This window comes from Lemur catta, chromosome 15, assembly GCF_020740605.2.
Source record: "Lemur catta isolate mLemCat1 chromosome 15, mLemCat1.pri, whole genome shotgun sequence".
NCBI classification, from domain to species: Eukaryota; Metazoa; Chordata; class Mammalia; order Primates; family Lemuridae; genus Lemur; species Lemur catta.
Genome location: NC_059142.1, coordinates 38,125,020 through 38,148,230, shown reverse-complemented (window position 1 = coordinate 38,148,230; position 23,211 = coordinate 38,125,020). Strand labels below are relative to the sequence as shown.

Genomic DNA, 23,211 nt, shown 5'->3' with positions numbered 1-23,211 from the left:
TCTTTTTCTAAAGTCAAGGAAGAAGAGAAAGCCTATAAATAAAACATGAGTACGTTTTTAGTGACTTAATACCAAGTTTTATTGCAGGTGAAAAATCACATGTGGATTTTTGTGAATGCCTTAATTGAAAACCCAACCTTCGACTCTCAGACAAAAGAAAACATGACTTTACAAGCCAAGAGCTTTGGATCAACATGCCAATTAAGTGAAAAATTTATCAAAGCTGTGAGTACTTAGAAATAAAAATAGAAGCACCTGACTTTATTTTCCATTGATCTTCTTGCTCTGCAGAAACAAAGATTCCTCCCACAGTACACCTATCCAAGTCTTCCCAATCTGAAAAAGAGGTAAAAAAACAGCTTTTCCTTCACTGGTTTTACCAAGGGCTTAATTACCATCTATATGCCAATATTTTCCAATTACATATTATCATTCAGCTTAGCTCACTCTTGAATTCATCTAACTGCTTAACAAATACCCTCACTTAAATGCCTAAGATTGTTCTCTTTTTTTTTTTTTTTTTTTGAGACAGATTCTCACTCTGTTGCCTAGGCTAGAGTGCTATGGCGTCAGCCTAGCTCACAGCAACCTCTAACTCCTGGGCTCAAGCAATTCTCTGCCTCAGAATCCCGAGTAGCTGGGACTACAGGCATGCACCACCATGCCCAGCTAATTTTTTCTATATATTTTTAGTTGTCCAGCTAATTTCTTTCTGTTTTTAGTAGAGATGGGGTCTCACTCTTGCTCAGGCTGGTCTCGAACTCCTGAGCTCAAACGATCCATCCGCCTCAACCTCCCAGAGTGCTAGGATTACAGGCGTGAGCCACCCACATATCCAAAACAATTAGTTATCTCCATACTCACTGACCCCCATGCAAGGAACTCCCCACCCCTCAACAATTTACTGTCCTAGTAAAAAGCCCCAACCAACCAATGGTTTCCATAAACAAGAAAGCTGGGAACCTTCTCTTTATTTCCCCTCCTCTCTAGTCCAATTAATAAGAATCATCTCTTGGATACCTCCATAGCCTCCTATCATTATCTCTTTCTCAGATTACTATAATAGTTTCCTTACTTTCATGCTGGTTCAGTCCTTTCTTTGCAATGCTTTTTGAGACAGAGTCTCACTCTGTTGCCCGGGCTAGAGTGCCGTGGTGTCAGCCTAGCTCACAGCAACCTCAAACTCTTGGGCTCAAGCAATCCTTCTGCCTCAGCCTCCCAAGTAGCTGGGACTACAGGCATGCTCCATGCACCACCATGCCCGGCTCATTTTTTCTATAAGTATTTTTAATTGTCCAGCTAATTTCTTTCTTTTTTTTTTTTTTTTTTTTAAGTAGAAACAGGGTCTCGCTCTTGCTCAGGCTGGTCTCAAACTCCTGAGCTCAAACCATCCGCCCACCTTGGCCTCCCAGAGTGCTAGGATTACAGGCGTGAGCAACCACGCCCAGCCCATAGTAAACATTTATTGAACAAATGAACCAAAAGGAACTAGCTCCCTCAGTGATGATAACTTGACACAGGAAGATATGCCACCCGATATTCAGAAAATTCTTGTTCTACCTCTTTTTATGTCTTTGAAATATTTTTATTGTTATGGAGGCTCACTTGTATTTTAAGATTTCTGACAGAACCCTTCTTCCCTAATATGAATCTTCTCATTTTTAGGCAATTGGGTGTGGTATTGTAGAAAGCATACTAAACTGGGTGAAGTTTAAGGCCCAAGTCCAGTTAAACAAGAAGTGTTCAGCTGTAAAACATAACAGAATCAAGGGAATTCCCAAACTTGATGATGCCAATGATGCAGGTACACGTTTAATAATGTTCCCAGACTTTAAGCTGTAGTTCAGTTACTTGTTTTATCCATTAATAGCATATCATAGAGATTTTTCCCTTGACATTTCCTATTCAATGGACTAATTTTGTTAAAAATCAACCAATTCTCCATTAATGAACATTTCAATTTTAGGCTGTTGTTATAAATAATGTTGAGATGATTGTTTTGGAATATAAAGCAAGAATGTTTCTTTAGTGATCTATTCCCTAAAAATAATTTTAAAATAATATAATCAAGTGAATGTTTAGCAGCACTATATGTATCATGATGACATTAATCTGAGGAACTAAGATTTTTTTATTTATTGTGAACTTTAGCTAAAATATATATCAAATTATTGGCTCCATTTTACTTTTATTAAGCCAACTTGTTATAAATTGTAAATTATTTGTGTTTTATCACAAAGCTATTAACAGCGCATCCAAGTTAGTATACTTGACGTTGAACTAAATGTGCTATTTGTGTATTTTTATTTTAGGGGGCCGAAACTCCACTGAGTGTACACTTATTCTGACTGAAGGAGACTCAGCCAAAACTTTGGCTGTTTCAGGCCTTGGTGTGGTTGGGAGAGACAAATATGGGGTTTTCCCTCTTAGAGGAAAAATACTCAACGTTCGAGAAGCTTCTCATAAACAGGTAGATATAAACTATCTTTAGAATCTAAATCTAGTTTATAATATAGGACGTCATGCCTATATTTCATTCCCTCATCAGGCATTTTGAAATTTGTGATTATTTTAAGAAATTATAGCATATCTTAACAAACCTTTCTGAGTTACTAAAGTATAGGCTAATTAATAACTCAAAATACTAGAGCTCAAGAAAACCCAAGCAACATACACTGTCGTATTTCTTTGTTCCTTTGAAATTTAAAATTTTAAAAACACCTTTTTTTTGGTATATGTCCATTTCAGATCATGGAAAATGCTGAAATAAACAATATCATCAAGATTGTGGGTCTTCAGTACAAGAAAAACTATGAAGATGAAGATTCATTGAAGACTCTTCGTTATGGAAAGATAATGATTATGACAGATCAGGTCAGATTTGTTATCAGATATTTTAGGATGTTAAACTAAATTAGGTGTATCTTAATATTGCATTGCTTTCTTGCCATGTAAAGAAATTACTTAACTAGGAGCTTTATTCATTATCTCTAATGAATATCTAGTCAGATGTGCTTATATCATATTTATATTACATATATAAGTTGAGTCTGGATTTGAACAGCCTTTTTAGTTTCTAAACAATGCTTTTGAGCTTTGGGTTTTCAAATATTTCTAGGACCAAGACGGTTCCCATATCAAAGGCTTGCTGATTAATTTTATCCATCACAACTGGCCCTCTCTTCTGAGACATCGTTTTCTGGAGGAATTTATCACTCCCATTGTAAAGGTATTTATCTTACCTTTGTTTATAAGATAACTATAATGGATATTTTAAGACCCTACTCCTCAAACCTGGATAACACATATAAACTTAGTGATGTGTGACTACCCCACAGTGTACAAAGCCACAACCATGTGTTGTTCTATACCACAGGTGTCTAAAAACAAGCAAGAAATGGCATTCTATAGCCTTCCTGAATTTGAGGAATGGAAGAGTTCCACACCAAATCATAAAAAATGGAAAGTCAAGTATTACAAAGGTTTGTAATGAAACCCATATAGAACTTTTCATTTTCTTATATACCCTTGTACAAGATTATGTAGGGTAACTTAGTGTTCTTGGTTTTGTAGGTTTGGGCACCAGCACATCAAAGGAAGCTAAAGAATACTTTGCAGATATGAAAAGACATCGTATCCAGTTTAAATATTCTGGTCCTGAAGATGATGCTGCAATCAGCCTGGTCAGTTTGAGTTGTATTTCATATATGTGCATACACACACACACACACACACACACACACACACACACAGTTTAATTTTAGAAATCACTACTTTAGCTGATCAGTTGAAACATTTAAATATTTATGAGTGTTTTATAGAACAAAATGTTTCCAATAAGCATATCCCAGAGAAGAAATCAGATATTTTAGAAAACAGGGTTTTTGTTGTTTGCTTGTTTTTTACAGAAGAGATATTATACAACCTGTTAATACTGGTGACATCTTTTTTTATCTTTTAATTTGTAGGCCTTTAGCAAAAAACAGATAGACGATCGAAAGGAATGGTTAACTCATTTCATGGAGGATAGAAGACAACGAAAGTTACTTGGCCTTCCTGAGGTAAAAAGTTTAAATATATCCCACAAATGTACTATTTGAGCGACCTTTTAGGACTGACATTATAACAAATTAAACTTGCTTAATAATTATTTAAGTAAAAAATTTACTATAGTAGATAACTACATAAATATTCTTATTTGGACTACTGAATAAATATATTAAGTTTGAAAAAATTACAAAGGGAATGCACTTTTTAAAGTTATACAGCAATTAAATTTGCTATACCTTTTAAAACATATAAAGTACTTATGTATAGTTATATATTTCTGAAAGACGTAAGAATTTTCATAGAAATGATAGTTCTGAGAGGTTTCTTTGTTTTATTTTTGTGTTAAGCATTGTGAAGACAATGGGTCTCATAATACTGTCTTTGGTCCCTCAGGATTACTTGTATGGGCAAACTACCACATATCTGACATATAATGACTTCATAAACAAGGAACTTATCTTGTTCTCAAATTCCGATAATGAGAGATCTATCCCATCTATGGTGGATGGTGAGTTCCAATTTGTTAGTCTGTTTTTATTGTAAGATGGAAATCAATGCCCAGAAGTGGTTAAATTGGAGATACTTATGTTTGCCCCTCTTTCATTTTAAAGGTTTGAAACCAGGTCAGAGAAAGGTTTTGTTTACTTGTTTCAAACGGAATGACAAGCGAGAGGTGAAGGTTGCCCAGTTAGCTGGGTCAGTGGCTGAAATGTCTTCTTATCATCATGGTGAGGTAAACACACAATCCATAATGTTTCCAGAAAGCATTACATCAAAAAATACCTGCAATGTTATTCTAAAAACATGTTTGGTGAAAGTAAAAGCTGGTATATTTATAGTAGAGAACAATTTGGTAAAATCTATCAAAATATAAAGTGTGCTTGCCCTTTGATTTCTAGAAATAATATTCCTATAAGGATATTCATAAGTCTGCAAAGATCTGTGTTCAAAGAGATTTGGTGATGTTTATTATAACTTTGTGATGTCAAAATTTAGACATCCAAAATGTCCACTGATTGGAAAACTGTTACAATAAATTAAGACATGTATGCATAGGATCAGTGCTATTACGTAAGTAAGACTGTGCACCTAATACTGAAGAATGTCCATGGTCTATTGTCAGATGAGGAAAAGAAAAGGCAGAACAATACTTAAAGCAAGATGTCTAGAAGATGCACTCCAAATTGTTCACAATAGTTATTTCTGGGAATTGGAAAGGACAACTTTCACTTTTTACATATTTCTGAATTGTTTGACTTTATATCAACATGTATTCCTTTTTTATTTTGTGATTTAATTGCTTTTTTGCATTCATTATGTAAGACAGTTTTTAAAAAACTAGATTGCCTGTAAGTTTCTAGAAATTTAAATATAAGGGTTGTCTTCCATGTTGTTTTAAATCAAAATATAGTGTGGACTCAGTAAATGTTCACCCAACAAACATTTGTTGAATGCCTACTATGTTACCTGGTATACAAAAATAAACAAAATATGTTCCCTACCCTCAGGGTATAATAACAATTTAGCCAGAGGGTCAATACACACACAATTATAGAATAAAATGATACTAGAACAGAAATGAACGAAGTATTGTAACACAAAGAAGGAAATACTTCATTTTGCTGAGGGTAAGGAAAGGAATTATGCCTTCAAAGTTGAGTAGGATTTAGTAGATACATATTATTGGAAGGCAAGAGCCCTGAACTTGGAGCCAGAAGTCTTATGTTTAGGGTACTACTTCTGCCATCTATTTATTTATCTAGGAAAAGTCTCCAAATAACTAAACCTCATAAGACCTTACAGGATTATAGTAAGGTTTAGTCATAATAATGCATATGTATTATTAAAAGCCTACAGTACACAGATTAATGAATCTTTTTTTTCCCCCAGATGTCACTGATGATGACCATTATCAATTTGGCTCAGAATTTTGTGGGTAGCAATAATCTAAACCTCTTGCAGCCTATTGGTCAGTTTGGTACCAGGCTACATGGTGGCAAGGATTCTGCTAGTCCTCGATACATCTTCACAATGCTCAGGTATGTATGCTTTCAATTTCTAGTGAATTACTATTTCCCCAAGTTTTGAAGCAATGTGAGATTTAGTTGACAAAAAATACAAAAATTTAGTTAATCAGAAAATATTGGCAAATAAGTGGGCAGAGACCAGGGGTACTACTATAAATACCCTCTAATACACAGGACAGCCCTCTCAACAAAGAATTATCCAGGCCAAAATGTCAATAATGCCAAGGTAGAGAAACCGTGATATAGGATTTGGGTTTGAGTAAATAAGACTTTGATTCTTCCTAAGTATCACAATTGAAATGTTACTCCTTTACAAGTCTATGGAAAGTACGTTATGAATGGTCAGTTTTCAGCTCTCATCTTATTCAACCTTTCAGTGGCATTCAACAGTTATTGATTGCTCTATCCTTCCTGAGACTTTATTTAGCATCTATGACAATAGATTCTGTTGGTTCTCTTACTATTGGCCTTCTTTGCTGGGTTCTTCTCATCTTCCCAACCTCTAAATACTGGCCTACCCCAGGGTTCCTTCATTAGATCTCTTTCCACTACCTACACTCACTCCCCAAATGATGTCCCATCCATCTAATTTCATAGCTTTAAATCTCCAGTCCTGACCTTTCCCCTGAACTCTAAATTTTTATGTCTGACTGCCCATTCAATGTTTCCCACTTGGATGTCTAATAAGTATCTCAAACATTAAGTCCAAAACCAAATCTTTAAGTTTTACTATCTCAATAAATGGAATGCCATCCTTCTAATTGCTCAGGCTTAAAAACTTGATGTCATCAATGTTCCTTTTCTCAACACTTGCACACTTGCATCCAATCCATCCGCAAATCCTATGGGCTCTGCATTGGAAAACTACCAAGCTACTTCTGGTCATCTAATTTACCATCTTTTCTGGGGTTTTTTGTTTTATTTTTCTTTTCCAGATAGTCTCACTCTGTTGCCCAGGCTAGAGTGCAGTGACATCATCACAGCTCACTGCAATTTTGAACTCCTGGGCTCAATCAGTACTCCTGCCTCAGCCTCCTGAGTAGCTGGGACCACACAGGTGCATGCCACTGTGCCCAGCTAATTTTTTTTTATTTTTTATAGAAATGGGGTCTCGCTCTTGCTCAGGCTGGTCTCGAACTCCTGAGTTCAAGCGAGATCCTCCTGCCTCAGCCTCCCAAAGTGCTAGGTAAATTATAGGTGTGAGCTACCACACCCAGCCTGTGATAGCCAATTTTTAAAAAAATAAGTCATTCTGGTTCAGAGTCTTCCGACTGCTCATTCAGAGTAAAATCTAAAGACCTATTTTTAGCTACTCAGATCTTACAGAATGTGTCCCCACTCCCCATAACTTTTGATTCCTTCTCATACCATCTCTACTCCAGCCATGCTGGCTTCTGCCTATACTCAAACATACCAAGCACGTTCCCTCTTCAGGGCCTTTTAATTACTGGTCGCTCTACCTGAAACACTCTTTCTCTACATATCCACATGGCTCATTCCCTCAGTTTTTTTTCTCTGCTCAAATGTTTTCCTATCAGAAAGGGCTTTTCTTTCCTTAGCACCCCTTCAGTTACTCTCCTACTTTATTTTTCTTCTTAGCAGTTACTCCACCACCTGAGAAAATATATATTCCTCGTCAATCTCCCTATACTGAAATGTGAGCTCCTTGAGGTCTGAGACTTTATAGCCCTGTGCCTGACACATAGAAAGTGCTCAGTAAGTACTGCTAAATGAATATTAGTCAGCAAGTAAAGCCAAGGTAACTCTCGTGTATAGACATGAGATAGCACATGTCCTTTCCATGAAAGTTAAACAGCAAAGTAAGTATTTTTGTAAAATAACATTCTTTGATTATTTATTTTAGCCCTTTGGCTCGGTTGTTATTTCCACCAAAAGATGATCACACATTAAGGTTCTTATATGATGACAACCAACGTGTTGAGCCTGAATGGTACATTCCTATTATACCCATGGTCCTGATAAATGGAGCTGAAGGAATAGGTACTGGGTGGTCCTGCAAAATCCCCAACTTTGATGTTCGTGAAGTTGTAAATAACATCAGGCGTTTGATGGATGGAGAAGAACCTCTGCCAATGGTAAGTATTCCATGTGTGTTAGGAACTTTTCAAGTTTCAATGAATAGTCTATATGATTAAAGAGGATGCAAATACAAAGTTTATTTCATAGTTAGATTTATTGTTGAATGCCATTGTGATTTCTGTCTTTAGTATCACATTTAGAAAACATACTCTTTTTGAAAATGCCAATTTAGCTTCCAAGTTACAAGAACTTCAAGGGTACTATTGAAGAGCTGGCTCCAAATCAATATGTGATTAGTGGTGAAGTAGCTATTCTTGATTCCACAACCATTGAAATCTCAGAGCTTCCCATCAGAACATGGACCCAAGTAAGTAATTGTGGATTCCTTTTTTGGTTTTGTGATTGTAATATTGCTGTTGACTATTCAGGAGCAGCCTGTGTTTTAGAAATTTACAAAAGGATTGTTTCTTCCTTTAGACATATAAGGAGCAGGTTCTAGAACCCATGTTGAATGGCACTGAGAAGACACCCCCTCTCATAGCAGACTATAGGGAATACCATACAGACACCACTGTAAAATTTGTTGTGAAGATGACTGAAGAAAAACTGGCAGAGGCAGAGAAAGTTGGACTACACAAAGTCTTCAAACTCCAAACCAGTCTCACATGCAACTCTATGGTATGTCTTATTTTGTGAGAGATACCTATGTTTCAATTTATATTAAAGATTAATGTCAATTTAAAAAGAATATCTTAGGCTATCTTTAAGTTTAGCCAATTTATCTATTCTTGGCTCTAATTTTGTTTCCCTTTCCAGGTACTTTTTGACCACGTGGGCTGTTTAAAGAAATATGAAACAGTGTTGGATATTCTAAGAGACTTCTTTGAACTCAGGCTTAAATATTATGGATTAAGAAAAGAATGGCTTTTAGGAATGCTTGGTGCTGAATCTGCTAAACTGAACAATCAGGCTCGCTTTATCTTAGAGAAAATAGAGGGCAAAATAATCATTGGTATGTTTTCAGAGTAATAACTGCCTGTAGTTATGCCAAACTTTCTTTCTTTAAACATTTTTGGTGAAAGTAATGGTGGAGAGGGAGGGCAAAATCCATTTAGTTCATCTGGTTACTTATATGAGCATTTCTTTTTTTGTTTTTGTTTTTAGAGGCAGGGTCTTGCCTTGCTATGTTGTCCATGCTTGTCTTGAACTCCTGGCCTCAAGTGAACCTTCCACCTCAGCCTCCCAAAGTGCTGGGATTACAGGCATGAGCCACCACACCTGGCCAGTATTTCTTTTAAATATCTGATTAGGTATTATATTTTGAAAAAGATAATGTTTCATAGAAAGAGATAGTGTTTCCTTAGATGGAGCATTTGAGAGAAATCAAGATTGAGTTGACATTTAGACAGGAAGAAGACAGAACTCGAAGACCTTGTATAAACTGATTGATCAAGAGAAGAGATAATGAGTCTGACAGAAAAAAAAAAGCAGGAAGGAAGGTTATAAATGGCTTATATGACAAGTAAATTGTGTATCCAAGACTGAATCTTGTTTTAGGGAATTTTTTCTTTTTCTTTCTTTCTTTTTTAATTCCAGAAGCAACCAAATCAAGGTTTAAGTGACCAGGAAGAAAACCGTTTTGACTAATGCTAGGGTATAAAGAAGTTTAAAAGGAATAGCTCAACTCTGGCTAGGGCTAACAAGGAAAGCCAGGAAACTTTAAGGAGTTACAGTAGAAAATATGAGTTACTGGTGATCACAAGATAATTTTCTGATGGTACACAAAAATGTTTAACCTAATGTTACATGTTCATTTTCATGTATATTTAGAGAAATAGCACTAGCATATCAGCCCCCTTAGTTCACAGATACTATTGCTTAAGGCAAGGCTAAACTGAGTAATACTGGAAATGCCTTGAAGAAAAATAAAAAGTAAAGTTGACTGGAATTCAGGAAATAGTAGAGACTTTCCAGTCTCCTTGAGGAATAAATATAGAGGGCCTAACCTGTAATCTGTGTCAAGTTAATTGATGAAAGGTGATACTTTGAAAGTTATTCTCTATATAGCTAGTGACTCTATATCCCTCAAAGTGTAATAAATTGACTGCTGTAGACATTGAAAGAGAGATACTACAGAAGAAGGGAATGAATGCATCATGGAGGACCATGGTTAGGAGAAATCAATCTTTGAATAGGTGGCACTAAAACTTTGCCCAGGACAATGGCTCACACCTGTAGTCCCAGCACTTAGGGAGGCCAAGGAGAGAGGATTGCTTGAGGCCAGCCTAGGCAACATAGCAAGACCCGTTCTCTACAAAAAATTTTAAAAATTAGCTGGGTGTGGTGGCACACACCTGTAACCCTAGCTATACTGAAGTGGTTGAGGCAGGAGGATCACTTAAGCCTAACAGTTCTAGCCTGCAGTGACCTATGATCGTGCCATCACACTCCAGCCTAGGTGACAGAGTGAGACCCTGTCTCTAAAAAAAATAAAAATTTGTTGAAACAATTGTTGAAATAAAAAAAAAAAACCAAACCAGGGAGTATGTAATTGAGACAGAGGCTTACCAGAAATAAAGGTTTTTGGTTTGGGGTTTGAGACAGAGTCTTGCTTTGTCGCCCGGGCTAGAGTGCCATGATGTCAGCCTAGCTCACAACAACCTCAAACTCCTGGGCTCAAGTGATCCTCCTGCCTCAGCCTCCCAAGGAGCTGTGACTATAGGTGCACACCACCACACCTGGCTAATTTTTTCTCTTTTTAGTAGAGATGGAGTCTCACTCTGGCTCAGGCTGATCTCGAACAACTGACCTCAAGCGATCCTCCTGCCTTGGCCTCCCAGAGTGCTAGGATTACAGGCGAGAGCCACCGTGCCCAGCCAGAAATAAGGGTTCGATTGGCTTGTTCTTTTTTTTTTTTTTTTTGAGACGTCTCACTTTCTTGCCCGGGCTAGAGTGAGTGCCGTGGCATCAGCCTAGCTCACAGCAACCTCAGACTCCTGGGCTTAAGCGATCCTACTGCCTCAGCCTCCCGAGTAGCTGGGACTACAGGCATGAGCCACCATGCCCGGCTAATTTTTTTTTTTGTATATATATTTTTAGTTGGCCAGATAATTTCTTTCTATTTTTAGTAGAGACGGGGTCTCACTCTTGCTCAGGCTGGTCTCGAACTCCTGACCTCGAGCGATCCACCCGCCTCGGCCTCCCAGAGCTAGGATTACAGGCGTGAGCCACCGCGCCCGGCCGGATTGGCTTGTTCTTTTAAGAATTATGATTAGATCAAAACCTCATGTGTGATTTGACTGCCCCCTTGTGGTAATTTACATTTGTCACTTGTTTAGGGAGATTTGTCTCTGTACCAGGATGTACAGATTTGTGCAAGACAAAGGCAGTTTAATTTCCAGTTTTAATCTTTTGACTTAATATAGTAAAACCTTATCTTTTTTCTAAAATATTGCTCAACACTGGCTGGGCACAGTGGGCTCAAGTCTGTAATCTCAGCACTTTGGGAGGCCAAAGCAGGAGGATCATTTGAGGCCAGGAGTTTGAGACCAGCCTGGGCAACATAGTGAGACCACCATCTCTACAAAAAAATGAAAAAGTTAACCAGGCATGGTGGCATGGGCCTGTAGTCCCAGCTGCTGAGGACAGTGAAACAGGAGGATCACTTGAGCCCAAGTGTTTTAGGTTACACTGAGCTATGATTGCACTGCTGCACTCCAGTCTGGTAACACAGCATGACCCTGTCTCTAAATGTACATTAATATATATATAGTTCAAAACCATTATCTCTGTTTACATTTTTTTTAATAGAAAATAAGCCGAAGAAAGAAATAATTAAAGTTCTGATTCAGAGGGGATATGATTCGGATCCTGTGAAGGCCTGGAAAGAAGCCCAGCAAAAGGTAATTTCTCAGTTAGCACTTTTCTATACTGCTAAAGACTATGTACTGTATAATATTTATGTTTCACATATCCTATTAAAAGCTACATTTTAATTTGTCCTTTAGGTTCCAGATGAAGAAGAAAATGAAGAGAGTGACAATGAAAAGGAAACTGAAAAGAGTGACTCTGTAACAGATTCTGGACCAACCTTCAACTACCTGCTTGATATGCCCCTTTGGTATCTAACCAAGGAAAAGAAAGATGAACTGTGCAAACTAAGAAATGAAAAAGTGAGTTGATAATAGGACAGTGCCTATTACTTACCTCTGTTCTAATGGTAAAAGTAAATATTTAACTGTGCATTGCATGAAAATGCTGTTTGTGCACATATATTAGCTCAACTTTCTGATTATTTAATAAAGGAGCAAGAGTTGGACACATTAAGGAAAAAGACTCCATCAGATTTGTGGAAAGAAGACTTGGCTGCTTTTATTGAAGAACTGGAGGTTTGTAGTTTGTAATGCCCGTGTTAGAATTTTTATTAATTAAATAGTGTGTTCCAGCAATATACCTCTTTGTAAAGAAATTTCACAGTTATCAATAAAAATAGAGAGAATATAGGAGGCATAAGGATACCTTCCAAAATAACATATAAAGAAACAGATTATTAAGTACTAGTTGTAATAAAGTAAATGATAACAGGAAACATACTACCCAGAAGTTTATGGACAAAGAGAGGAAAGGGCAGGAGTTGATTTTTGATAAAGAAAAGGACTTATTAGGGCCGAGAAGATAAAGAGAGCTTAAATGTGGAAGAAGACCAACCCAGTCCCCCAGGTCAACTTAAAAGGAAAAGCCAATTTACCTTCAGAGCTAGCCAATCAGACAGTTTCAGAAGATCCTTTGTTGGCCGGGCGCAGTGGCTCACACCTGTAATCCTAGCATTCTGGGAGGCCGAGGCAGGTGGATCGCTCGAGGTCAGGAGATCGAGACCAGCCTGAGCAAGAGCAAGACGCCATCTCTACTAAAAAAAAAAAAATAGAAAGAAATTATCTGGCCAACAACTAAAAATGTATGTAGAAAAAATTAGCTGGGCATGGTGGCGCATGCCTGTAGTCCCAGCTACTCGGGAGGCTGAGGCAGTAGGATCGCTTAAGCCCAGGAGTTTGAGGTTGCTGTGAGCTAGGCTGACGCCACGGCACTCACTCTAGCCCAGGCAACAGAGTGAGACTCTGTCTCAAAAAAAAAAAGGAAAGAAGATCCTTTGTTACTTCAATCTCCCTAATAATGCTTGTTTCCCAACATTATTTTAACTTTTTTTTAAAATCTCATTTCATAAATTAAACTAACATGCAAACTTACATTATTGTACTTCAGTATAGATGTCCACCTCATTGTAATTAGTTGATTGGATAAGTGTACATTACTAATACTATATCCTTATGAATTTTCAAAATATATATGTATATACGTATTTTATCCTTAACTCAGTTTCCCCTTGTTATGTTCAGAAAAGTTAAGTGGTAGAATCAGGAATAGAAGAACCCAATCTTCTGTCTCCACACCTACCTTTTCAAAATGTGCCTTAATTGTATTTTCACTATTGTTGATACTGTATGTGGTTATGGAACAGTTTACCACAAATTTATCATAAGATGTAACATTGAAATCAGTTTATGGTCTTTTAGATGCTATAATATCTTTGTTAGCTCATAAACTTGCTGTCTTATATTCCTTTTGTAGGCTGTTGAAGCCAAGGAAAAACAAGATGAACAAGTTGGACTTCCGGGGAAAGGGGGGAAAGCAAAGGGGAAAAAAATTCAAATGGCTGAAGTTTTGCCTTCTCCACGTGGAAAAAGAGTCATTCCCCGAGTGACCGTAGAAATGAAAGCAGAGGCAGAAAAGAAAAATAGAAAGAAAATTAAGGTAATACTCTTGAAAATGTTATAATGTTAAATGTTAAAGCATGTTTCCACTTAAAACGAATTATATCATAAAATTCCTAATCCCATAGTTTGGAATTTATTCTGTATCTAACCATAACCTTCCTTTCTTATGTGCCTGCTTTTTTTTTTAAGTATCTTGAAGCCATACCTGCACTTTTATGCAGAGCTCTTAACCAAACCCAAAGAAAAAAGCACTCTTTGACTATATATATATTTGTATATTTGACTGTATATTATTCCAAATAATAAGTTGGTAGAACTTGACCATTTTTGTCTTGCTATCTTTTAGACTGAAAATACTGAAGGAAGCCCTCAAGAGGATGGTATGGAACTAGAAAGCCTAAAACAAAGATTAGAGAAGAAACAGAAAAGAGAACCAGGTATCATAACATTTTAAGGAAAATGGCATAAAGTCAAGATTAAATTGTGTTTGTTACCGAGTACATTCCACATAGAGGTTCACAAAATTTTTGTTGAGTTGAATTGAGTAACATGAAGGAGAACTGTGTATGAATTTTACTTGAATCTCCATAATATTGTCCTTGGGATTTAATTGATTTCAGAAAAGATCGTTTTGTAACGAAATAGTTAATTTGGTAATTTGAACTCCTTAGTTGGGATCTAAGAAAACACCCAGTTTATTAAATTTCACTTTCTAGCATATTATGAAGTTCTAGTATATCAGGCTTCTGGAGGGCAGCGACCACATCTTAGTCACGGTTGTATTGTCTCTAGAGTTCGACATCATGCCTGCGGTATAGGTAATCCTCACTTAGTAAATTTAAATAGAATTAACAGTTCTATTAACCATTGGATTATGCCTTTACTGAGTATCTACCCTTTTTTTAACATATTTATTGAGATATTCAAATACCAAATTTGCCCATTTTAAGTATACCATTCCATGGCTTTAGTATAGAGTTTTAGAACGATTTATCGCCCCAAAAAGAAAAACTATACCCATTAGGCCTTAGGCTGGGTATGGTGGTTCACGCCTATAATGCCAGCTCTTTGGGAGGCCAAAGTAGGAGGATCACTTGAAGCCAGGAGTTCAAGACCAGCCTGGGCAACATAATGAGACCTCATCTCTATAAAAAAATGTTTTAAAAAACTAGCTGGGCATGGTGCTACATGCCTATAGTCCTGGCTACTTGGGAGGCTGAGGTGGGTGGATCTCTTGAGCCCAGGAGTTCGAAACTGCAGTGGGTTAAGATCAGGCCACTGCACTCCAGCCTGGGCAACATATAGTGCGAGACCTTGTCTCAAAAAAAAAAAAAAAAAACCTACCCATTACCAGTCACTCCCCATTTCCCACCAACCCCCTTTCCTCCACTAGGCAACCACTTAAAAAATCTACCACATCTAGATTTACCTATTCTGGGCATTTCCTAAAAATGAAATCATATAATATGTGGTCTTTTGTAGCTGGCTTCTTTTATTTGGCATGATGTTTTCAAGAGTTATCCGTGTAGTAACATGTATTAGTACTTCATTCTTTTTTGCCAAATAGCATTTCATTTTAAGAATATGCCACATTTTATCTGTTCATCAGTTGATGGATATTTGGGTTGTTTTCACTTTTTGACTGTTGGAATAATACTGCTATGAACATTTATGTACTATTTAAGTTTTTGTGTGGACTTACATTTTCATTTCTTTTGGGTAGATACCTAGGAGTAGAATTGCTGGGTCATATTCTGTTTAACTTTTTGAGAAACTTCTGGCCTGTTTGCCAAGCAGCTGTACCATTTTACATTCCCACTTGCAGTATACAATGGTTCTAATTTCTGTACATCCTTACCAACATTTATGTCTTTCTCTTTGATTCTAGCCATCCTAGTGGACGTGAAGTGGTATCTTGTGGTTTTGATTTGCATTTCTGTATTGGCTAATGATGTTGAGCATTTTTTCATGTGCTTCTTTCTTTGGAGAAATGTCCATTCAGTGCCTTTGTTCACTGTTTAATTGGGTTGTCCTTTTATTATGGAGTTATAAGAGTTCTTTATTATGCTAGATACCACTCCCTTATCAGATACAATTTGCAAATATTTTCTCCCATTCTGTGGGTATCTTCATGTTCTTGATGGTTTTTCAAAGCACAGGTTGTTTTGTTTTGTTTTTTGAGACAGAGTCTTGCTTTGTTGCCCAGGCTAGAGTGCCGTGGCGTCAGCCTAGCTCACAGCAACCTCAAACTCCTGGGCTCAAGCAATCCTCCTGTCTCAGCCTCCCGAGTAGCTGGGACTACAGGCATGCGCCACCATGCCCGGCTAATTTTTTCTCTATATATTTTTAGTTGGCCAGATAATTTCTTTCTATTTTTAGTAGAGATGGGGTCTCACTCTTGCTCAGGCGGGTCTCAAACTCCTGACCTCAAGCGATCCTCCTCCTGCCTTGGCCTCCCAGGGTGCTAGGATTATAAGCGTGAGCCACTGTGCCCAGCCAGAGTTATAGTTTTAGCTCTTATATTTATGTCCGTGATCCACTTTGAAATTAGTTTTTGTATATGTTATAAAGATGGTGTCCAATTTAATTCTTTTACATGTGGAGATCCAGTTGTTCCAGTATCATATGTTAAAAAGACTTCTTTCCCCTGTGTTAAAAATCATTTGACTATAAATGTTAAAGTTTATTTATGGACCCTCAATTCTATTCCATTGATTGATCTATATATCTGTCCTGAGTATCTACTTTTGATAGATGGCGTGTGCTCAATCCTGTAGGCACACATATATATATCAGTTCATTTATGAGGAAACATCTTAGTATTTTTTTAAAAAGTACTATTGTGCCATGCTCTGCAGCATTATATATTTGCCTTTTAATACAACACACATTTAATTTTAAACCAAGCTAGCAATTCTTTACCATATATAACCAACAATCATTTTAAGTATTTTGAGCAATTCATGTTCCCACCATCATATCAAATATTGTGAGGACACGAGAAGTTGGAAAGCATGACATTACATTTACCCTCAAGAAAGAAAGTTAAGCACTGTATACTGAGAAAGGTTGAGGTAGATCAGTATGGGCCTGTGTAGATTATAAAAGCTTTGTGAAAGGGATAAAAGTTGGGTTAGTCTTAAAGATTGGTTAAGATTTAGGTATTATAGATTGGAAGAAGAAAAATGAGCATATAATGTGTATGGGACAAAGAGAATGCCCCACTAACTGAGTAGAAGGTTTTATATTGAGAAATAGTAAGAAATCGATAAACACCAGGTTGTTGGGGGAAGATGGATAAGACTAGATTCAGTTAGGAAATATGAAATAGGTGTACTTAACAAGAATATGAAGACAGGACTATATCTGACCAATAAGGAGAAGAGACTGCCCTTGTCATCTTTGTGGGCCAAGATGAGGGAAATAAAAAGCAAAGGATGGGTATGAGAGACATTTGGGGAAAAGAATTAGAGTGACTTCAAATTTCCTACTCGGTTTAAACTCCCCTCGAGGTTTGGTCCTAGCGATTCTTTTCCCTTTGAACTGTCTTCCTTGCCTTAACTTCAGCAAAATAACTTCCCATTGACCTCCTTGCATCTATTCTTGCCCCTTTCCAGTCTCCACCCTGCAACCTGAGAGAACTTTTAAAAATGCAAATCTGGTCATATAGGTTCCTTGTTTAAAATAAAATTTTTAGCTTAGCGGGACTAGCCACTGACTATCCCCTGCCCCTTCTGCTTTCTAGCCATAGTGGACTTTCCGTTTCCTGAGTGCATGGGTTTCCTCACAGGACCTTTGTTATGTCCTGAATTGGAATGTTTCGTCACCTACCTCCCTTCAACTACTTAAGTTCTATTTAACCTTCAGATTTCAGCTCTCAAGTATCTCTTTCTTGAAGAAGCCTGACATTTATACGTATATACCATATACCCTACATAAACACATTGTATTTGTTTATGAAATTAAATGACCAAGCTATATGCACAACAAAAACAGGGACTGTGTTCACCATTGTATTCCCAGTACTTTCACAGTGCTCAATAAACATTTGAAGGATAGATGGATGGTAGATGGAGAAAAGTGAGTCTAAGAATATTTAAAGGTGGTTAATTTCTATTTTCCCTCTAGGTACCAAGACAAAGAAACAAACTACATTGCCATTTAAACCAGTCAAAAAAGGAAGGAAGAGAAATCCCTGGTCTGATTCAGAATCAGATATGAGCAGTAACGAAAGTAATTTTGATGTCCCTCCACGAAAAACAGAGCCACGGAAAACAAGTAAGGAAAACTAAAGAATATTTTAGATATGCTGTAAGATTTAAATACACTTCAGAGTACTTAATCTCAGAAATTACCATATCTTAGAGCAGTAAATTACATTAAATTTTTGGAAAACAGAAGCATCTTTTAGGAGATTAAACTGAAGCTAAAATAGTTATGAAATGTTATATCAATCTGTGAATTAAATGTTTCTCCTGGATGGATATGGTGGCTGACGCCTGTTATCCTGGCACTTTGGGAGATCGAGGCGGGAGGATCGCTTGAGGTCAGGAGTTCCAGACCAGCCTGAACAAGAATGAGACCCTGTATCTACATAAAATAAAAAACTTAGCTGGTCGTGGCTGAGGCAGGAGGATCAGTTGAGCCCAGGAGCTTGAGGTTGGAGTGAGCTATGATGACGCCACTGCACTCTAGCCAGGGCAACAGAGCAAGACTGTCTCAAAAAAAAAAAAAGAAAAGAAAAATCAGCTGGGTGTGGTGGCACATGCCTATAACCCCAGCTACTTGGGAGGCTGAGACAGGAGGATCACTTGAACCCAGGAAGGTAGCAATGAGCTGTGATGGCACCACTGAATCTCTAGCCCAGGCAACAGAGCAAGACCTTGTCTCAAAAACAAAAAAAAAAATCTCTCCTGTTACCCTCTCTGATTCTTTGTATATTTTTAATAGCAAAAACCAAATTCACAATGGATTTGGATTCAGATGAAGATTTCTCAGATTTTGATGAAAAAACTCAAGATGAAGATTTTGTCTTGTCAGATGCTAGTCCACCTAAAACCAAAACTTCCCCAAAGTAAGTATGTTATATAATATGGATTATTTCCTGATTGTTTTTAATAGTAGATGATATATTCTTCATTGTTTGACACATTTAGAATTGGTTGTCAGTATGTTATTTTTTTTATTCTAGACATACTAGCAAAGAACTGAAGCCACAGAACAGTGCTAAGTCAGGTATGTATTTAAGTAAAAGTAGTGAGACATCCACTCTACTGGGACACTCAGATCCAATTGAGTTCTAATCCTGGCTACGTGATACAAACACTTCCTTTGAAAATAAATTTGTTGTTTTTTTTTTTAAGATTATGTTGATATTGTTCATTAGATTCAGTTTTGTACATAAATAGGTTCTACATTCAATATATTAAAACTAATCATAGTGCTTGCCAGGTACTGTGCTAGGTGCTAGAGATAAAAAAGAAATTAAAACTGTTCTTGCTGATAAAGAATTCAGAAATTAGAACAAAGGTATAAGAGTATGTTTTAAATATTCCAGAAAAGTCACAGGCTTAATTTTTAAATAGGAATTCATACCAGGGACAAAGTAATAAGTGGATTTTCATGTGTTGCTTACATGTGCTGTTTTCCTTTCCATTTGAAGAAAAGGACCTTGAGGCTAATGATAAAGACAGTATACCACTTTCTTCAAGCCCTCTTGCTTCTGATTTCTCCGCTGAAACTGAAATTATAAACCCAATTCCTAAAAAGAATGTGGCAGTGAAGAAGACGGCAGCAAAAAGTAAGCCTAAATCTTTGAGACGGTTTAATATTGCAATTAACTAACTGGTTTCTACAAGTCAGTTTTAATTTTTTTATTCCCAAAACTTACTATTTGTTTTCCAAATGGAAGCAATTTCTTTTAGTTCTTTATAATCAAAGTTGGTAGCCAAAGGTTTAAAATCATGTGTTTCTCCGAATGCCAAGCATTATCTAGCTCATTTCTATGACACAGTTAGGATTTATAAGCAGTTGCAAATATTTAATGTAAAACAAATTTTAAAAATTGAATGTTTAGGCTGGGTGCGGTGGCTCACGCCTGTAATCCTAGCCCTCTGGGAGGCCGAGGCGGGTGGATCGCTCAAGGTCAGGAGTTCGAGACCAGCCTGAGCGAGACCTCGTCTCTGCTAAAAATAGAAATAAAAATTATCTGGATAACTAAAAATATATATAGAAAAAAAATTAGCCAGGCATGGTGGCGCATGCCTGTAGTCCCAGCTACTCGGGAGGCTGAGGCAGTAGGATCGCTTAAGCCCAGGAGTTTGAGGTTGAGGTTGCTGTGAGCTAGGCTGACACCACGGCACTCACTCTAGCCTGGGCAACAAAGTGAGACTCTGTCTCAAAAAAAAAAAAAATTGAATGTTTAAGAATACTTTGAGGCCAGGCACAGTGGCCAATGCTTGTAATCCCAGCACTTTGGGAGGCTGAGGCAGGATTGTTTGAGCCCAGGAGTTTAAGGCTACAGTGAGCTATGATTGTGCAACTGCACTCCAGCCTGGGCGACAGAGCAAGGCCTTGTCTCTAAAAAAAAAAACTTCGATTCTCTAATGCTGCAGACCAGTATCCGGCCAAGGCCTGTTAGGCTCCACCACACTCTCCCACCCCCATCCATGGAAAAATTGTCTTCTCTGAAACCGGTCCCTGGTGCCAGAAAGGTTGGGGACTGCTGCTCTAATGTTTTTTCAGCTCTTACATTGTCTTCTCCTATGTTAAATGTACACAGTCATCAGGTTGCTAAAGAAAGTTCACAATGAAAAATTCATCTAAGAGTGCCAATGATAAATTACCTGTGTTGACTTGTAGGTCAGTCTTCTACTTCCACCACGGGTGCCAAAAAGGCTGCCCCAAAAGGAACCAAAAGGAATCCAGCCTTGAATTCTGGTGTCTCTCAGAAGCCTGATCCTGCCAAAACCAAAAATCGACGCAAAAGAAAGCCATCCACTTCTGATGATTCTGACTCTAATTTTGAGAAAATTATTTCTAAAGCAGCCACAAGCAAAGTGAGTATTTATCCTAGTTAGTCCTTTTGCTATAGATGTTCTGAGACACATAACTAAGCCTTTGCTCATAGTAACTTGGCATATTTTTAAGAAAATAAATTTAAATCTCACAATCTATTAGGTTTTACCATATATAATTTAATTGTAACAAAGTTAAGTATGCCACTTATTTAGTCAATGGGAGAGCTGGCCTTACTACTTGGTAGAAGGTAGAAAACTTGAATTGTAGTCTGTTGATACATTTTTTACATTGGAATGATGCTGTCAGGTTTACATTGTGTAAATCACCTGGGCTTTTCTCCTGTAGAAATCCAAGGGGGAGAGTGACGACTTCAATCTAGATTTTGATGCAGCAGTTGCTCCTCGGGCAAAATCCAGTCGGGCGAAGAAACCTATAAAGTACCTCGAGGAGTCAGATGAAGATGATCTGTTCTAAAATGTGAGGTGATTATTTTAAGAAGAGTCAGATGAAGATGGTCTGTTTTAAAATGTGAGGTGATTATTTTAAGTAACGGTCTTATTGAGCCCAAGACTGGTTTTAAATTTATCTGAAGCTCTTACTTTCCTCCCTCTCAATTTAATTTTGGGAAGGTATTTCTAATATAACACCATCAAAGTGAAGTGAGTAGAGCCCCAGTATCCTTTAGCTTTTTATAATACTGTTAAAATAGTGACCATCTCATGGGCATTTTCTTTTCTGCTTTGTGTTTTGAGTCTGTTTTCTTTTGTCTTCAAAGCCTGATGTTAAGTTCTTCTGGACTCTAGAGATAGTTATGTGGTCACTTCAGCCTCAATTGTTTATTGACCATTCATTAAGCTAAAAGTGTCACTCTGCCTCCTTGCCTACTTTGAGTAAATATGAGATAGAACATAATTAATTCTGTTTTATCTTAGTTTTTAAAGTAATTTTCCATCAGATAGAACTTTATAGTTCTAGTACAAATACTGTCTGCTCAGATCTTTATGTGCTGAATTTTGTTCAAGCAATGAGAAATTGCTCATATCCTTCTGAATATCATTAGAGGCTGATAAAAAGCACCTTGGCTGTGTCTGTATATCCTCAACACAGTCAACAAAATGAAGAAAATTAGACCAGTTATGTGACGATTCAACTCCTGACTTGTCCCCTCAGGCTGTCTCTGAATCTGAATCTCCCAAAGAGAGAAACAAGTTTCTAGGAAAGACTAGATTGTATAAGATTGGGGACAGTGTTTGCTCCAAGGTCTTATATATTATATTGATGCCATCCATGCTCAGCAGTAAGCTGTTAGATCCATTTGGGGAAGTCTCCATAATTTCAATTTGTAAACTTTTTAAGACCTTTCTACATTGTTACATGTGTGACTTGAGTAATGTTATCAATGTTTGTAAATATTTACTATGTTTTTCTATTTAGATTAATTCCAACAATTTTGTAGTTTAATAAAATGTTCTAAACATTGCAAGCCATTGAATGCTTTTTTTTAACCCATACCTACACCCTTTTCCTTACTCTAAAATATAGTCCTCTTCACTTCCTTTTTTTTTTTTTTTTTTATTTCAGCTTATTATGAGGGTACAAAAGTTCAGGTTATATATATTGCCCATGCCTCCCCATCCCCCTGAGTCTGAGCTTCAAGCGTGTCCATTCCCTAGACAGTGCATATCGCACTCATCACGTAGGTATGCACCCATCCCCCCCCAGTCAGAACTTCTTCACTTCCTTTTTTAAATGATTCCTTACTTTAACAACTATTTTCATAACCTAGTCAACTACTTGATAGTATCAGCAAGTTGCTAATCCATTTAGAAAAAAAAATCAGGAGTCCACTTGCTCAAGGCTTCTTGGGCATGGCTCTGGGTCCTCAAATTTGGCTCAGAATAAATCTCTTTAAATTAAAAAAAAATCCTTGATAAATCCAACTACTACCTCACATCTTACACCAAAACTACATTCAAATACACTAAATATTTAAATGTCAAAAACCAAACTAAAAAAGTTACTATAAGAAAAGTAATCTTTAGTTATAGAGGGATAAACTAAACATATCCCCAAGGGTAGTGTTACAAAGATATAGAGAAATGAGTCCTTTCAAAGAAATCTGGACAGAAAGGCCAAGCTCTTTGACCCAGTAGTTCTCACTTTAAGGAATTTAATTCAAGAGAAGAATCAGACATGTGCAGAAAACTATATAAGCCTGAGCAATGTGGCAAGACCCCATCTCTACAAAAAAATGAGAAAAATTACCCATGCATGGTGGCGAGCGCCTGTAGTCCCAGCTATTG

The 23,211-nt window shown here is 37.2% G+C and overlaps 1 protein-coding gene and 1 long non-coding RNA gene across 4 annotated transcripts in view; one reads left to right on the top strand and one right to left on the bottom strand.

Moving 5' to 3' along the window:
* TOP2A (DNA topoisomerase II alpha) overlaps window positions 1–22,391 on the top strand; it is a 35,928-nt gene extending 13,537 nt beyond the window's left edge. For both annotated transcript variants that reach the window (XM_045526441.1, XM_045526440.1), the window contains exons 10-35: window positions 88–225; window positions 1,666–1,804; window positions 2,313–2,470; window positions 2,749–2,874; window positions 3,119–3,229; window positions 3,377–3,482; window positions 3,574–3,683; window positions 3,969–4,061; window positions 4,444–4,558; window positions 4,662–4,783; window positions 5,941–6,089; window positions 7,942–8,173; window positions 8,350–8,484; window positions 8,595–8,795; window positions 8,934–9,129; window positions 11,928–12,019; window positions 12,125–12,289; window positions 12,422–12,505; window positions 13,743–13,925; window positions 14,235–14,325; window positions 18,017–18,166; window positions 18,839–18,962; window positions 19,080–19,123; window positions 19,551–19,688; window positions 20,750–20,946; window positions 21,254–22,391. In XM_045526441.1, the coding sequence (XP_045382397.1) occupies window positions 88–225; window positions 1,666–1,804; window positions 2,313–2,470; window positions 2,749–2,874; window positions 3,119–3,229; window positions 3,377–3,482; window positions 3,574–3,683; window positions 3,969–4,061; window positions 4,444–4,558; window positions 4,662–4,783; window positions 5,941–6,089; window positions 7,942–8,173; window positions 8,350–8,484; window positions 8,595–8,795; window positions 8,934–9,129; window positions 11,928–12,019; window positions 12,125–12,289; window positions 12,422–12,505; window positions 13,743–13,925; window positions 14,235–14,325; window positions 18,017–18,166; window positions 18,839–18,962; window positions 19,080–19,123; window positions 19,551–19,688; window positions 20,750–20,946; window positions 21,254–21,382 (3,528 nt within the window). In that variant the 3' untranslated portion in view covers window positions 21,383–22,391. The remainder of the gene's footprint in view (window positions 1–87; window positions 226–1,665; window positions 1,805–2,312; window positions 2,471–2,748; window positions 2,875–3,118; window positions 3,230–3,376; window positions 3,483–3,573; window positions 3,684–3,968; window positions 4,062–4,443; window positions 4,559–4,661; window positions 4,784–5,940; window positions 6,090–7,941; window positions 8,174–8,349; window positions 8,485–8,594; window positions 8,796–8,933; window positions 9,130–11,927; window positions 12,020–12,124; window positions 12,290–12,421; window positions 12,506–13,742; window positions 13,926–14,234; window positions 14,326–18,016; window positions 18,167–18,838; window positions 18,963–19,079; window positions 19,124–19,550; window positions 19,689–20,749; window positions 20,947–21,253) is intronic.
* LOC123620871 lies at window positions 67–23,211 on the bottom strand. 2 transcript variants are annotated; one of them, XR_006728979.1, is made up of 4 exons: window positions 23,174–23,211; window positions 21,235–21,378; window positions 20,734–20,848; window positions 67–336 (listed from the first exon to the last, which is right to left on the bottom strand). It is a non-coding gene; the product is annotated as an uncharacterized LOC123620871 (long non-coding RNA). The 2 variants fall into 2 exon arrangements; XR_006728980.1 differs by lacking the exons at window positions 67–336; window positions 23,174–23,211 and adding an exon at window positions 12,986–13,023 and having other exon boundaries at window positions 21,235–21,402.